The sequence below is a fragment of the Penicillium pulvis genome (assembly GCF_028828015.1).
Source record: "Penicillium pulvis strain IBT 33274 chromosome Unknown contig_1_segment0_segment0, whole genome shotgun sequence".
Taxonomy (NCBI): domain Eukaryota; kingdom Fungi; phylum Ascomycota; class Eurotiomycetes; order Eurotiales; family Aspergillaceae; genus Penicillium; species Penicillium pulvis.
In genome coordinates, this window is record NW_026643074.1 from 714,821 (window position 1) to 731,229 (window position 16,409).

Here is a 16,409-nt window from a genome sequence, read left to right on the forward strand (position 1 = left end):
CCCCATCTTCAAATTCCACACCTCCACCCCCCATCCCACCACCTCTCGCCGGACAATGTTCCTCCAGCGTACCGCCATCGCCCTTGCGCGGCGCTCTCCTGCTCGCGCTATCACTCTCGCTCAGCGCCCATTCTCTTCGTCCATCGTCCGCAGTACGTGACTCCTTCCACCCCCAGTGGCATGATGCAAGCTCGCCAACCCGACCTCGGCCAATTCCCCTTCCCAAGCGCAATTGGCCTCCAATATACCATTCCAACCCAACATTGATCGATCCGACTTGCTACAAACATCAGCTAACGCGATTTTGTGCTCCATAGGCAATGAGAAGAAGTTCATCGTGAAGGAGGAGGGCAAGACCCTTTCCTTCGATGGTTAGTGAACCCCCCCTCTCCGCTATATCCGATACGCGACCAGCAAACTCTACACCTGGGACCTCGAATTGTGGGGGTAGATCTCGAATCCATTGTTATGATGTCTCTTTACGCAATTGGGCTGCGGGAGATATCGGGTACATGGATTGTGGACCCCTCCGCGTTCCAAATCACACCACATCAGCTCGGTCGCATGTATCACCATCGGAGGAAAGTAACTGACCCGTTTTTGGATGAATAGAGATCAAGACTGAGGAGGACCTCCTCCCCCCCGGTGCCAAGCCCGGTACCATCCCTACCGATTTCGTCCAGGCTACCGGTCTCGAGCGTCTCGAGCTTATCGGAAAGATGCAGGGCATCGACATCTTCGACATGCGTCCCCTTGACGCTTCCCGGAAGGGTATGTTGGCATCCTCGGAATCGATATGCACGGCGCGGATCTCGGCTCCGGCGTGCATATGCATAGCTTTCTAGCTTCGGGATCTAATTATGTGTATAGGAACGCTCGAGGACCCCATCATCGTTAACGGTGCTGGTGATGAGCAGTACGCTGGTTGCACTGGTTACCCCGTCGACTCCCACCAGGTTAACTGGTTGACCGTATGACGCACCCTCTCAAAACATCAGATATTAAACTAATATCTTTCCAGGTCTCCCGTGAGCGCCCCATCGAGCGCTGCTTGGAGTGCGGTAACGTCGTCAAGCTTAACTACGTCGGTCCCGAGGAGGACCACTCCCGTACGTGCTCCCCCACCAATCCTTGCTTGCTATATTCTAACCTTCAATAGACGACCACGACCACGACCACGGCCACCACCACCCCCCTCACGTTGAGCCCAAGACCTTTGCCGACTACGTCAAGCCCGAGTACTGGTACCGGTAAATTCGCAGCGCAATAAAACCCATGCGACTGTGAACGGTTTTATAGCATGCAAGTCTTATTCGTGTCTCTGTTTCTGTCTTCGTGGCTTGTGCATCTTTCTGTTTTGTAGAATAGTTCTCTAGTGGATGAAAATGAGAGTGGTCCTGGAGATGTGTGACTAATTTCTAAATCTTCTAAATCATTTGAATGTTGCTCCAGCGTGTATGAACACCTAACTTCTAGTATTCCATTTAGTAGTGTTGTGTAAATGATCGGATAACAATGTGCAATTATTTGTTGTATCTATACAAAACAGATATAGTGTTGAAGCTAATATGAAGCATTTTTAGGCGTAAGACATGAGTTGATCCAAGTCCATAAACAATACGAAATCGTATTGTGAAATTCAACGGCCCACGTACCGCAGCTCCAAGTATCTCAAAGGAGGATACACGAGCAAGGCCCAGGTGAAGCCAACATAGTTACCCATCTATAACCAGGTTAGCAAATGCCCCAGAGATATCAAAGACCAGGGACAACGCACATCAGCACCGTAATCACCAACCAACTTCGCGATAGGCCCAATATACCAAACCTCAGACATACACAGAATAGCACCAACCCACCCAACAACGAAAGCTGCAAAAGCCGCAACTCCAATAGGGAGTTTCTTCGGATCCCGCCACGCAGCCCAGTGGTATCCACTCTTCCTTCGGAAGATCAAGTACTCCTCCAACAAAATCGCAAACCAAATAGCGACCCAGTACCCCATCAACGCGAGGAAGTTGGTGAAGATTTCAGAAAGGTGAGCCCTTCCTACAAGTGCACAGACGATATAGATGACCACACCGATAGTGTTCCAGATAACGCGCGGGACTCTCTCGGCGTAGCGGCCTAGGATCTGGAAATCCACTCCGGCCGAATAGGTCGGTGCGACGGTGTTGGCGATTAGGCCTAGTGCAACGATTACCGAGCAGAATTTGCCGAAGCCGTGGAGAGGGCCGAAGCCTTCGACGATTAGGGCGCCTTGGCCTTTTGCGTAGGCTGTGGCGTATTCGGCGTGGGCGGTTATGCCTGAGCCCAGGCCGATTCCGGAGATGAGGGCGAAGCTGAAGGAGAGGACGAGGCCTGTTAGAGTTAAGGTGAAAATTGTTAGGCGAGAGGTGTGTTCGGGGTAGTAGACGAAGAAGTCTGCTGCTAGTGGGGCGTAGGTGATTGCTGCGCTTAGGCAGATGGAGAAGAAGGATAGTCTTTGGATGTTAGATGGATTCAATAATGGGCTGCAGGGAACATGGCTTACCTGTTCGCGGTTACTGTGGCGGGATCGCCAGTGGATGGGGTAGTCAAGTCAAACTTCACGGATGAGACACCGAATAGAATACAGAAGACGATAAGCTGGGGGATGAAGGCATATCTGGCATCTAGTTAGCTTGAAGCCCGACATGGATGTACTAGTATCGTGACTGACCGTTCATAGTGATGGAAGCCTTGAATGCCAAACGTCGCTACGACCCAACTGATAACCGCAATGATGACAATACCTATCCAAGCCAGTTAGAAGTCGTGTCAAGATAATATAAAGAGGGTGGTTACCATACCGACAGCAACGGACATGCCTCCGGGCGAAACAGCAGACAAGATTTGCCCTCCGACAACACAGTCGACCAAGCAGTAACCGATCATTTGAATCAAGTTCAACAGAACAATGATCTTACTAGGCCACCATCCCATCGAGTATCGGCCAAACGCCTAGTTCAAGATTAGTCCCAATCGCACATGATCTAAATAGTAGTATAGCATACCATAGTCCGAATGCCCGAAACAGGTCCCCATGTCGCTACCCATGCGGCAACCAGAGAACCAGTAAAAACACCAAAGACAGCACACAGAGCCGAGTCCGTGAAACTCAAGCCATAAACTGCAGGCCCCAGCATTCCAAGCGTGATATTGTTGGCCGCCAGATTAATCGAAACCCACAGCAAGAATGCTTGCAGATACGACATCCATGACAACTTCTTCATGCGATCCTCCGGCGCAACACGTTCAATACCTCGTGCCTCCAGGTTATACTCGACGAGCTGCTGCTCGAAGGCTCTCAGCAGGGAGCCCAAGCGCGAACCGACGGGGTTTCTGCGACCAGCCGAGTTATCGACGGGGAAGGGTGCATCATGTATATTCTTGCTATCATCCACAGTTTGAGTGGGGAGTTGGATCGTCTCGTCTTTCTCCGAGCGCACCTGGACGGTGGCGATTTCGTTTTCGGGAGCCATACTACTTCGAATGGGTGTTAGTCTTGCCTTATCGTACGGACAGAGGGAATAGTGTGCGCATGAGTTCTTTCGCTGGAATTATCCAGATCAAGTTCAACCGTATAATCTCAGAACGGCGCTGACAATTACTTGCTGCGCCGAACACCGGTCTGCATGCAGGTGGGTTTACCACTGTGTACCTTGATCAGATAAAAACCAGACTACTTGTCTTCATGATATCCGGGTCCCTGATAAGAGAGGTGGGGGTGTGTACTCGGGCATTTATAACAGGGAAGTGAGGTTGGAGGCGTTATCAGCTTCCCATGAGTCACTATGAAGCAAAGCTGTTAATTGTGGAGGTGGGGTCAATTGCGATAAGCGATACCAACCTGGAGAATCAATGTCCAGTTACTGAGTCAAGGGGTGAAGAGAAGCTCGGGCATTAAACTGCAGATGCATGCAAAAGGCAAAAAGCAGTAAGTGGTACGAGGGAAAGTGCTCTCGCGGGGAAAAGTAAAAATCGGCCGCGGTCTCGGCGTAGTTTCCCGTTCTCCGCCCGCGGATCGTTTATATGTAGATAGTACCAAAGTACTGTATATTTGATCAAATTGATCGAATGTTCCCTTCATGTAAATATTCAGGCCAATGGAAAAGCCACCCCACTAGCACCACTGTTAAACGCCCCAAGCATATAGAAAAGAAAATCGTGGAAATAAGAAAAGACGCGGAAACGCGACCAGAATCACCAACTCCATCTTGCCTTGTATCAAAAGACCCCCAGCGGCCATTTGAAAACACTTTGCATCGCTATGGAATTGCTTAATCCAGGAGTCAGGGATGCCAAATTCATGAGATGCGGGAAAAAAAAACAAAGAAATTAGAATAGGTTCGTCACTCGTCAGCAGGGTCGTCATCAAATGGAGAAATCGGCTCAAAGATTCTTGAAATGCTCTTTGGCGTACTGCTCACAGGCCTATCGGACGCGTCAGTATATAGCAAACTATGACTGTTGAATCTCACGAACCTTAGCGGGCTTGCCCACTTTCTGGCCAATGACCTTCCACTTGTTGGCCTCGTATTCTTTGATCGCATCGCGGAGTTTCACGGACTGGGGAGGTTAGTTAGGGATTGGGATGATCGGCCGAGTCGCATACCTCATCTTCGGCGAATTCGGCATAATGCATATCCTACTTCCAATTAGTATTGATGACACTAACATTGCGCGCGTAGTCCACATACCTTGTACCAATGCTTCTTGACACTCCCTTCAGTGCGAGTAGGAAATGTCTACGATCAGGCCCGGTTAGATATTAAGTCTGTTTCACGACGATCATCTGTTCCCACCTTGGCGATTTCGCTCCAGCTCCGGCCAGCATCGCGCATTGTCTTCAGTCGTTGTTCCTCTTCAGCGGTCCATGGGGTATTGGTGCGACCCTTCTTCTTCGGGACAGGCTCAGGCGCGGGGAGGGACCCAGGATCTTCGATCCCGCCGGGATTCATTTGTCCAGCCATCATGGCGGACGAGCTTGCGGTCGGGGATGATGGGCGTTTGCGTGATGGTGTCTGTTGGGGAATCGGCGCAGTCGGAATAGGAATACCTTCGAACGTGGGCACTCGGTGAAACGGGTGGATTTGTTGTTGGGCGAGAAGATGTGACGGAGCGCTGGTGGTCGCCGACGTCTTAATTCTCTTGGACGTTGGGGGTGAACTAACAAAATCGAGGTCAGTCGCAACGAAATGGTAAAACACAGAAATAGCAAAACAAGGCCAGGCAAACAACACCACAACGCGAACCATCCGAAGTCTCCCAGCCGCGTGAACGGAGATCATAGACGAGGGACTTACGACATGGTGAAGGGCACACGATCTCAATCACACGCCAAATCATCTGTACAAGCAATAAAGCGGCATCGGGGGGTTAGCAGAACTGCTACAGGCGCGCCATGGTCAACTTCTAGGAAAGTGGAAGTGGGCGCTTGTTACACTAAAAGACGATGACACAGGCGCATCCTAGGCAGAACCAGATCGGGACAAGAAGGGAACCGGGAGGGAAGGGAAGGAACCCCGAGCGATTCGCTCCTGTGGGGGATAGGGTCGTGGGATGAGATGGGGGGAGGGGAGTGGAGTCGCGACAAAGGAGAGGGAGCTCACAGATCAAAGTCGCATGGTCTCAGAGTGGATTCGGGAACCTCGAATTCCTCTGAATATGGGGAGAACATGTGGAAGGTGTGTAGGAGGAGTAATGAATATGTAGTGGATGGAGGAAGGGAGAGAGAAAGTTACAAAGGTTGAAGAGGAGAGAAGGAAGAGTGAGAGGGAGAAAGAGCGTGAGCGGGGATGGAGGCACCTCATAACGGTAATCATAAACAGCACAACAACACCCACTTTTTTAATGCTGTATCGGTTTTATTCATTTTTCTTAATGTTTTAGCTGCTTTTTGATTCTAGTTCTGATTTTATTTCTCTGTCTATATCTATATGCGAATTTGTAATATCATTTTGATCATTGAATTAGATGTCATTGAGTTTGATGGGGGAGAGATCCAGAACGTGGACATGTTTAGAGTGTTTGGTTTAGACTTTGTTACTCTCAACCTTCTCCATGTCTCTTTCTCCTCTCTATATTCGAATTAGAACATCCGGTGCATTCCACTTCATCGAGGAACCGATCTCCCGGGGACCCTGTCACAGATGGCTCGTGCAGCCCTCCAATTCGACCATGGACACTGCAGAAAGCAGGAATCGACACGTCCCGGCTCCCCCATGAGACATTTGGGCCGAACAGACCTGCGAGTGGTCTATTCCAGAATCCGGTGACCCGGCAAACGCTCACACCCGTGCGAGGATGACATGCCCTGACCTAGAGCGGCCTAAGACGTGCTTCTTCTTATCCTATTTACTTCGCAAATAATAATCGAAAAATGGCTTCGTTTCAACTTCTGGGCCCTCCGCCTAACCCGATCCTTGGCGGCCTAGTTTCAAGCCACAAGAGGGTTAGAGGGTGCAGCCAGCGTAATCGCTCTATTCCCCCTCTTTTGTGCTTCTGACTTGCATGCGACCTCCGCTATATGTGATAATGGGATCCATTGGTCCCCAAATCTTTATAAGCGACCAAAATAAAACAAAGAACAAGGTTCGGGTATGTATCCATTAGACAGATAGCTGTTCCTATTCTTTACGGCTGCACACATGCTCTCGTACGCAGTGCTCGATCACCATTGGAGGTGGTTAACAGGATGCAATGCAATTTCACCCCTTGTGCCAATCAACGGCCCGTGTCCCCGGGGCCCACGCTGCAGACATGGGGAATGCAATCCAGGATCCTGCGTCTGCTCGAAACAATGTGGCTTGCCCTCTGCAGAAAGAGAAGTTCTGGGTGGAGATACGGCCGGGTTGGATTCTGCCCCCGACTATACTTCTTCAACCAGAAAAAGCACCTTATCGATCGATTCTGATATAGCCGAATTTGGGTCGTCGATGTGGAAATAGGAAAAATTAGAATATTTTGATAGGTCATCTGTTTTCGGAGATCATTGATTGGTTAAATTGATTGATATTGACTGCATCGTGCGACATCTACATCCTCTCGATTTAACGAACATGGATCGTCGAGACTGTCCAGGTTCGCTATAGGCTCTTAATAAACTAAGAAATACGGAAGTGGAGTAGGCACGCAATTGATATATGTACAGTATACTGTCCCTTCAACCAAAAAACGAAACTTGAGATTATAACCCATCAATATTCACCTTAGTTGGTCAACGCCCAATATCACAGGTAAATATAACAAAAAACGTCAGTCGCACTCATAGGACCCTTCATCTGGATTCTCAGCCCAATACTCACCATCCCTAGTGTGACCTTTGACGAAGCAGGTTTATTCACATACGTCTTAGTCCCGACATTCGCATACTGTCAATTCATCAAACCCCAAATTTGTCAGATTGACCAAGCCGATCGATCATGCTATCGTGATGCCAAATCCAAAATTGATTTCAAGCCTGAATTCTGTTCGCATCGTTCCCCAGATGTCCGCCCATAACATGATGTCCATCGTCGTGAAGCTTGATTGAGCCACCTCGGAATCCCTTGGAGCGATGTTTCGAAGTGCCAGATGTTTGGCTGTGGGGGATTAGATGGAGGTCATAAGGGTATCTCGCGAAGCTAGTTCAGTCACATAAACTAGATACGAGCACTGTGTCTGGAAAAGGAAAAGCAGGCACGTAGCTACTGAGGGTAACTCGCAGGCCTCGTTATTTTGGGATGTAGACTTCATTACCGGAGAGCAATATGTTCTGCGGTCAAAAAGGGGTGAGTCCGTCGTGGAGTCGGCACCAGTACCTCAATCCCAGTATCTGTATGATGTGAATGAGAAGATCATTCGCTTGAGGGTGAACAATGGATGAGGGAGATCCACAAGTAGTCGCTGATAGACTGATCCCCATTCATGGATATGATACCAGTCCCCGAGATTTAGGCTAGCGAGAATCCCTGTTGCTTATTAGAATGATCGGACACTAGCGTGGTATGTCGAGAATGACTGGGATGCTTGCAAGGTATGGACTGACTCAATGTACTGAACGATGGATGTAACTATTCTGATCAATATGGGTCGTTAACAAAACGTCATGTCGAGTTCTCGCTGCCAGTGCCAGAGTGGAAGGGGCTCGGGAAGCCAATGTTTGCAGACAAAGAACGATTGAATATAGGTTGAAGTCTCCAAGCATGATGGTATTCCAGGGATTCCAAGGTACTACCTTTTTGCCGCCCGGCGGCAATGTTCTGTGCGGCGTCGAGAGCAGACTGTGCTAGTGACCTGAGGTAATTGTGATCTGACACCCGAGTCGACGGTCTATTCATCATTTCTTTTGGAGAAGTTGTTGGTAAGGCCCCAGATGACGAGATCAACGATGAAAGAAGAACCAACGAGCTTAGGGACCGGATACATAGCGCAGAAAACTCACGACTTACCAACAGCATAATGAAAAAACTGCATAGATATCACCTCCTAAGGCTGTGTATCTGAAGACGATGCTGGGCTTGGGCCGAACGTATCAGGGTTATAGTCCCTTGCGTAGTATGATATCCATTCGGATATTATGGATGCGGGATTAAGATGACGCCTGCTTATCTGCCGTGTACCACGAGGTCTATCACAGCTCATTGGCTCGGGTGTTCTCGAGGCCCTCCACATGCGGCTTATATTGACATGTGCAACCGTCGACCTTTCTCAAAGCCAAGCCCAAAGTCAATAATCTTGTTTACTAAAGCACCCAGGACAAGGTGGGATACGATCAAAATCAAACTGGAGTGAGGCTCATGACCGTTTTACAGGTACTCTAGAATAGCCTTGAAAGACCTACATAGGCAAATCAAATGGCTAGGGTCTTCTATGCTGAGTAAGTGCACATGTGAATGCCATAGCTAAAAATATAATGAGGTCATGATGATTGCGAGGTCGTTGATTGATCTTGGCGGCGCGCTTAGCGCAAATATGCAGCCCTGATGAGCCAGTCTTGAAAAAGCCAGACTCACGTACGGAACGTGCATCATCCAAGGCGGCTCCAGTAGAGTAAGAACCTCCATTATAATAAGGAGCCACCACCTGCAGTCACATTTGAACTTGGTCATGTGCATGGACTTGGTTATATGAATCCACACGTATACTAGCGACATTGGGCTAGTAAATTAGATGATGTACTCAGCGAATCCCGGAAACTCCGCACTGCGATCGAAAAGTTGAGAAACCTAGATCTATATTCATAGCCTATCACTCTGTGCATTTGTTGGCCACCTGTGTATACGGCTGTCTCTTATAGAAGAGCAAGGTTGTTCTCGACCCACAGCGAGTGAGCTTTTGACACAGAAATACTCTAGTAATTGCTGAGACGTTGAAAGCTATGGCAGCTACATATCTGATTTCGTGACTAGTATTAGATAGTTCGATTCTCGTTTGTTGCCGATAGCTGATACATAGCCGTGATTTCCGAGCGGAGTCTTCAATGAGAGAAGTGGAATCTCAGCATGATATGAGGAATGCTTCTGTGTTGTTTCTTAGGAGCTTCAGAGCTGATAACTGTTGGTAAGGTACTTACAGGAATTTTAATATAACCTGTTAGCTGTATAGCCTCGGGATCAGCAGGGCAAACTTGAACTGGAGTCGAAAGATTCGTTCGATAAGAATAAGATTCCGAATAGCTGATGTTGATTTTGACAAAAGCTTCTGTTAGGTGAAGCTGAGGCTAAAAGATCTCAACCCTCGGCTCGGGAGATGTCCTTGTGTAGGTGATGTTTTTTCTAGCAAGCAAAATATAATAGTCCTCATTCGAGATGCTCGAAAAGTTCTCTAACAGGAGCCTCCAATCAGGAATTAAACTCAGGCTTGTTGAATATCCGCTCTCAGATACGGTCAACCTTCATTATTATTTCACAGAAAGCTTAATAGGGACCTGGCGCTATATTTCCACTGAGAACCTGGAATAAACCAATTTTTATTGGTCATACCGAGACCCATGAGTTCAAGTTGATTGTCTCACGGTGTTTGTTGCCTAAGATAATGACGAATTTGCAAATCAAGGTCCGTTTGACACTACCAAATGAGTGTTTGAATAGCGGATCACCCGATCAGTATAGACTAGTCAATCAAAATGTCTGCTATATTTCTCAAGGGCAAATCCATCAGCTATCCATGCATTCCTTCTCTTACTTTTATCATCCTCATCCTCATCTTCATGTCCACCCAGTCGATCCCCCACTCGCCTGAAATGACGCTCCCAGACACGAAAAATCACTGCTTGGATCCTACTATCAATAATATTAATCATGAGGCTTTGAAGATAGAGATTCAGGAGACCATCAAAACGGAGACCAAAGAAGAAGTACAAAACGGGCTCAATGAGATACCCATGTACACCCTTACCACCCCACACTCCGCTGAAATGCTGCTCCCAAGCCCAAAAGCTGGCCAATTGGATACTACTGTCGACAGTATTGAGCGTGGGGTTCTGAAATGCGAAAATGAAGAGTCCATCAAAGAGAAAATTGAAGACAGCTCCCACGTGGATTCCAAAGAGGAGATGATAATCTCCACTCATACCACCCCCCACTCGCCTCCAAAATCGAATGTCAACAGCTTTGATATCAGTTCTGACAGTACTGGCAAAGAAGCTATTATAGAGGAGATCAAAGAGGAGACCAAAAAGATCTTCAAAGAAGAGCTCAAAGAGGAATTCAAAGAGGCTACCAGAGAGGCAATTAAAGAGACTAAGGAGAAGGCTCCAAGGAGGGCTACCAAAAGAAAGATTAATGAGATCCTTGATGATGAAGGTATGTATGCCATCCGCAAAGACATATAATGCTAATATAGACTCATCACTGCAGGATCGGCTGACGTCAACCATATTGCCCCTGTCCCATCAAATACGGTGGATCTTCCCGTTCATCAAGCCTGGAACTCTCTGGAGGAAGCGTACGAGGCGATCCTTGGCTTCGTTCATCGTCAGGGATATGGTGCCACATATTACAAGGGGCCGTATCGCACCAGTCTACCGGAATACGTGCATCTTGGATGCGACCTCCTGGAAATGAAGGAATATGACCGGGTGAAGAAAGATGGCTCGCGGGAGTCAATCAGAGCCAAGAAGACCAGCACCTGCACCTTCGGTGCCATTATTATGAACTGTCTGAACAGCTGGCGCATTGTTAAAATTTCGAGTGCAAGACATAGCCATGAGCCTTTGCCACCGAGAGCCCTTCCAAGCCAGCATAGGCTTGAGCGAAAGAGAAAGGCAGCATTGATCTACCAGATGATTCAAGAAGGATTCGATAATAATGAAACTTTGCAGCAAATTCAACTGCAGGATCCTAAAACCTGTCTCGATCGTGCGGATATCAAATACGTGCGGCATGCTATCAAACAGAAGCATAAATCTGAGCTGTGGATACAGCTTCAAAAGGGTGCTACAGATGATGATCTTCCTAGCCTTGGACCTTCATCGCCGGTAATCTCTGCAAAAAGGCGTCAACTTGAGCAAGATACGAACAAAGCATACATCATTCAGCAGGTTCAACAAGGCTTGTCTAACGAGGCTATCGTGCAAAAAATTCGACTTCAGAATCCAAATTCCCATCTCGATAGCCTTGATATCGCCAACGTGCGGGGAAAACAAAAAAATGGTCAGAGCAATGCTTTGCGGGGACAGGATTTGAAGGGTTCCACAGATGATGATCCTACCGAAGACCATCAGCTTTCAAAGGCGGAATCGAATGATGGCTTAGCAGAGGATTACAAGTTTCTAGTACGGGAAGTGAGTGATGAAAAGGATTGCAAGCTGCCAAAGACAGAGATGGATGACGATCTCATAGAAAGCTACAAGTTCTGGAAGGAGGAAATGCATGATGAGAAGAACTACAAGCTCCCCAAAGAAGAAATGAGTGACCAGAACTACAAGCTGCCAAAGGAGGAGATGTATGATGATCTCGCAAGAGTTTAGGTACAAACACCTGAAGCTGATGATGGGAATATGGCAAAATTGCAAAGTAGTTAATGAGTGGATGGGGGTTTCAATTTTTTGTAGCGTTCTTTTTGCCAAGCTGAAACGCGCAGAATTTGGGCAGCCTGTGTTGACATTGAGAGAGCATAAATTTGAATAATTTGGATTTGCAAGGAGAAACTACCATTTGAGAATTCAATCAGTCATTGCAAAGGAAAGCATGTAGCTCCAGATGTCTTGCAAATTGCTCCCAGTTACATATGCGAGAATTTCTGTAACAGGTGTTGGGGGATACCCACATTTCGCCATCTTTACCATAGCCCTGGGCCAAGAAAAGCCTAACAATATGTGCATCCATGTTCATAGAGGTGGTTGATGGATTTATTGCAACTCAAAACAGCAGCCGATGTAGCTCAAAATAAATATTGGGGTGGGGGTCTCCGAAAACTGCATTTGGGATCGTCACAGAATCCATTCTCTCTCAATCAAGGAGCTTGCAAGAAGAACACCACGATTTCAGAAGAACACCACCGCTAACCACAGTAGGGATAGCGTAGTAGATGTAATCGAAGAGTAGTATTTTTGAGTACATGTCCAAGTACCTACTTGCTCACTTTATTCTGTGGACTACGCTGGAATGTGAAGGTGATCAAAGACTGATACCCACTAAGCTTACTTATATCATGACTCTGATGAAGCGTGATCTCGTATATTGAGGTGGATTAAGCGAAGGTGGTGCGATATCCTTGAGTATTCGAGATAGCATTTTTTTTATGAATTACAATTACTGCGCCATACCAAATATAGAAATGATGTGGTGTCCGACTGATTCGTGGTGTTCGACTAGTGAGCTCCTCAAATCAAATCGCTGATTGCGATATCTGGTTAGGTTCGATGAGATTCGTGAGAAGATGTCGTGATTGGCCAATTGGGAATATTTGTATACAATGCTCTTATCCAAGACAGGAACAATCAAAAAGCAGTTTGCTTAAGTGCTAAGAAGATACTGTATTTCGAGGCAGCAATCTCGATACAAGCCAAAGCACGACTCGATGCTCGTACAGCATCATGTGATCTGATAGCCCCAGCTTATTGATGTCATACATCACGTGAGGACACGCGGCCCAAGCTCGGATCGCTGATAAGGGAGCTCAGCTTCCTTCCCCATGCAAGGCTCCAGTGCAGGTAGGGGGAAAGTGCAGCTTTCGTGAACACTACTTCTTTAACTGCAATAACTTCCTTACGAACGCTTTGAGATAAGGCACAATCATCTTACCCATCTTCGTTGACCGACGCGTCAAACCAACTCCACTTTTCACCCCGCAACCAACCCATTCTACCAGCCATGGGGTGGACCGTGTTTCGCTATCTGGCGGACATATCCCACCTAGCTTCGATATGTATCCTGATCTGGGCAATCCACCGTAACAAAAGTGCTGAGGGTATGTGACCTAGACATTCAGAGCAGGAATTCTGCAACCATCTTTTCTAACACCTGGCTTCTTGGTAGGCGTTTCGCTCCTCACCCAGGGTCTCTATGGGCTCGTGTTCGTGGCTCGATACCTGGATATACTCAAACCATCGTCATGGGCTTTTGGGTATGGAGCGTCACTGTGGAATATCCTCTTTAAGCTCTTTTACCTAAGCTCCTCTTTCTACCTTGTGTTTATCATGATGAAGGTCTTTCCTCGAACACGAGAAACAGAGCGAGCATGGAAGCTTGGAATTTACTCAGTGGCTGGATCGCTGGTGCTGGCGCCGATTGCGATTGCTGTACTGGAGGGGGGTTTCCCAACGACTTGGTTCCTTGAGGTAAGACAGATCTGGATCTTTTACTTTCGCTATAAGATGCTAATAGTCGAGGACAGCTCTGCTGGTCTTTCTCTATCATTCTCGAATCGGTTTGCGTACTGCCACAATTACTACTCTTGCGCCAAACCACCGTTCCAACCGTGATTGATTCCTACTACCTCGCTGCTTTGGGGTCTTACCGGGCATTCTACATTGTGAACTGGCTTGTCCGTGGTTTCAGCAATCCGCCGAGCTGGGATCCGATTGCGCTTGTTTTCGGACTTGTACAGACTGCTTTCTATGTCGACTTTGCGTGGGTTTATTACTCGCGCCAGCGAGTGAAGCTTCGCAACGGCGGAGTGGTTGATTCGGAGGACCTTCGCAAGAGTTGGCTGGTGAACCGTGTTCTCAACCTTCGAGGAGTGCGCGGCTCTAGCGATGAGGAGCAGGGTCTCCGAGAGGATGCGGAGGGGGATGAAAATCGAGCCAGTAACAACCGGTGGGGCGCCCGTGGTGTCTCCATTGCTGCGGATGACACGCTTGATCATCACCAGGCGCATGGGGATATTCAAGACCCTGACGATTTCGCGGGAGTTTTGGGGGACGAGGGTTCCGACGAGGATGACCATGATCTTTCTAGTCCGCGTCACCAAACCACCGCATGATACACATGATAGTCATGTAACATCTTCGCTTGATATATCACAAGTTAGAGGATCATGATAGGAGGATATTGATGTACAAGGGCAAACCCTATCACTGGGCTTTTCGATGTTAAGAAGCGTGCATATCTTTTAGGTTTATTTTCTATATTTCGGGAGCGGGTTCGTCTATCAATGCAGATTCGCAAGGCACAATCACAAATAGTATCGTATAAACCATTCATTTAGACAAGGCCCCCAAGTCTGGCTGCCTTACACGTCAAGCTAATAACGAACATCATTTATACGCCTATCGGGTTTCGCCGATGCTTCGGACTACTTTAGATGCCGCCAATCGGGCTTTGTAGAGAGTGGGAGGTCGAGAACCTCGTCAGCCCCATTGATTTGCGGCACATTCTCTCGCATATTGACGGGTTTATCAAGAAAAGAGCCCCTTTCCAACCACGCTAATGTGCCTGCAGCACTGCGGCACTGCAGGGCTAGCCATGAGGCCCCCAGATCGCCTGGGGTTACCGTACTTGGAAATTTTCCTCCGTAGTCTACGTACTACGTCGGGGCTACAGAGTAGAGCTGCACTCCACAGCAAAATCAAGCGTCAATCCAGTCAGGTATTGACACTTTTCACACCACCCTTTCCAACAATCTTCCCCTCATTTGAACTCGTCATAAACACCTCACCTGAACTCTCCACTACAGGTCAGATCTCGGGCGCTTAATAGCCTGACCGCGTAGGACCAGGGAGCTTAGTGTGGGGTTCGGGTAAGATGCCAAGCCAAGCCCACGCCCCGAACAGGATAACATGGCCCAAATAATCCGCCTTGCGGCTAAAGGGCAGTGCACGGTGTCAAAGAAGATTCGGGAAAAGCATATCAAGGCCAGGGTCCCCTGCTGGGCGCTTAACCATGGGTCAAGAATTCTCCGGAGCAAAAGCCACTGCGGCGCGCGGGTAGCCTTTCAGCCTCACGGACCCCGGTTTGCATCCGGCCAGTCAAGAGCCGCCGGTGACAAACTCCCTTTCCATTAGCCCCAATTGCTTTTTTCTCCTTTCTTTTCTTTTCTTTCCTCGGCAAGACCTAGATGGACATGGGCCCCATTCGTGTTTGGCCTTCTAATTTTCATTTTCCAGTATTAAAGGTGGAGACTGACAGCAAGGAGACCTAGGTTTGTTGGCTTGGTAGGGAGTTGTGTATTAGGGTATCATCCTATGATTCTTAGATCCAGGTCTCCAAGGCGGATTCCAAATTAATTAGTAAAAGATTCAGCCTCGACCATTTTAGGTTTAAGTAATGAATTCTGGATTTAAGGATAAATCCCGCTGGAGCTAGGAATTGTGCAGAGCGGGGGCGAAAGGCGAGTTAAGTATATCAGTGCGAATCCCTGCAGAACACATGGATAGACGAATTGACATGCACTAAATGCACTAGGCCCAATTTGAGGTCACTAGATTCTCAGCCCCAATAATGCAGGCAAATCCCGTAGATTTCGGCCCTTTGCCTTAGCCCATCCTTTTTGACCCATTTCCAGACCCTTGGGTGTTTTGTTCTATTTTGATTTCCTATGATGTTGTTTTCCCCCCCTTGCTCTAAGATCCTTTACCCGTTGAAGACTTCTCGATTTGGCCCTATGATCATTCTTCAGCAGATCCTGCAATCATTGTTCTCGGGGGTGTGGGTGGAAGGATGGGGGCCGAAAATGTTGAATATCAAGAAAACGGGACCATTGCATCCGTAGGCGCTTAAATATAGGCCCTCGACGTGTCTACACATCTCCTCCCCGAGCGGTTCTAATGCAGCACAGCGGCCATCGGCGTTACTAGTCCTTGCTTTTCTGTGCACTCTGAGCCTATAGTTCACCACGCCAGAACGTTTGTTCATCCTGCCTTGCAAGGCATTCCAGTGTAGGCTGTGATATCGCTTTCTCCAATGCATTTGCGAGAGTTGTCTTTGACTCTATATCTTATTCCTTCGACCCCCACCTGTACC

The 16,409-nt window shown here is 48.0% G+C and overlaps 5 protein-coding genes across 5 annotated transcripts; 3 read left to right on the forward strand and 2 right to left on the reverse strand.

Moving 5' to 3' along the window:
• Positions 1-55: 55 nt before the first annotated feature.
• On the forward strand, positions 56-1,254 carry cox5b (cytochrome c oxidase subunit IV; the record flags this gene model as incomplete). The annotated part of the gene is made up of 6 exons (XM_057062783.1): positions 56-152; positions 318-371; positions 613-771; positions 871-971; positions 1,022-1,109; positions 1,160-1,254. 6 exons carry the CDS (start codon positions 56-58, stop codon positions 1,252-1,254), a joined length of 594 nt encoding a protein of 197 aa, XP_056923698.1.
• Positions 1,255-1,639: 385 nt separating this feature from the next.
• On the reverse strand, positions 1,640-3,503 carry N7503_003237 (purine-cytosine permease family protein; the record flags this gene model as incomplete). Its single annotated transcript, XM_057062784.1, has 6 exons — positions 1,640-1,723; positions 1,778-2,483; positions 2,534-2,647; positions 2,702-2,774; positions 2,832-2,982; positions 3,036-3,503. The coding sequence occupies 6 exons, from the start codon at positions 3,501-3,503 to the stop codon at positions 1,640-1,642; spliced, it is 1,596 nt and encodes a 531-aa protein (XP_056923699.1).
• A 910-nt stretch (positions 3,504-4,413) lies between these two features.
• Positions 4,414-5,701, reverse strand: N7503_003238 (SANT/Myb-like DNA-binding domain-containing protein; the record flags this gene model as incomplete). Its single annotated transcript, XM_057062785.1, has 6 exons — positions 4,414-4,455; positions 4,507-4,590; positions 4,637-4,669; positions 4,722-4,769; positions 4,827-5,190; positions 5,634-5,701. The coding sequence occupies 6 exons, from the start codon at positions 5,699-5,701 to the stop codon at positions 4,414-4,416; spliced, it is 639 nt and encodes a 212-aa protein (XP_056923700.1).
• Positions 5,702-10,129: 4,428 nt separating this feature from the next.
• On the forward strand, positions 10,130-11,974 carry N7503_003239 (uncharacterized protein; the record flags this gene model as incomplete). Its single annotated transcript, XM_057062786.1, has 2 exons — positions 10,130-10,808; positions 10,863-11,974. The coding sequence occupies 2 exons, from the start codon at positions 10,130-10,132 to the stop codon at positions 11,972-11,974; spliced, it is 1,791 nt and encodes a 596-aa protein (XP_056923701.1).
• Positions 11,975-13,319: 1,345 nt separating this feature from the next.
• N7503_003240 (ER lumen protein-retaining receptor) lies at positions 13,320-14,430 on the forward strand (the record flags this gene model as incomplete). Its single annotated transcript, XM_057062787.1, has 3 exons — positions 13,320-13,416; positions 13,485-13,786; positions 13,843-14,430. The coding sequence occupies 3 exons, from the start codon at positions 13,320-13,322 to the stop codon at positions 14,428-14,430; spliced, it is 987 nt and encodes a 328-aa protein (XP_056923702.1).
• Positions 14,431-16,409: the final 1,979 nt, after the last annotated feature.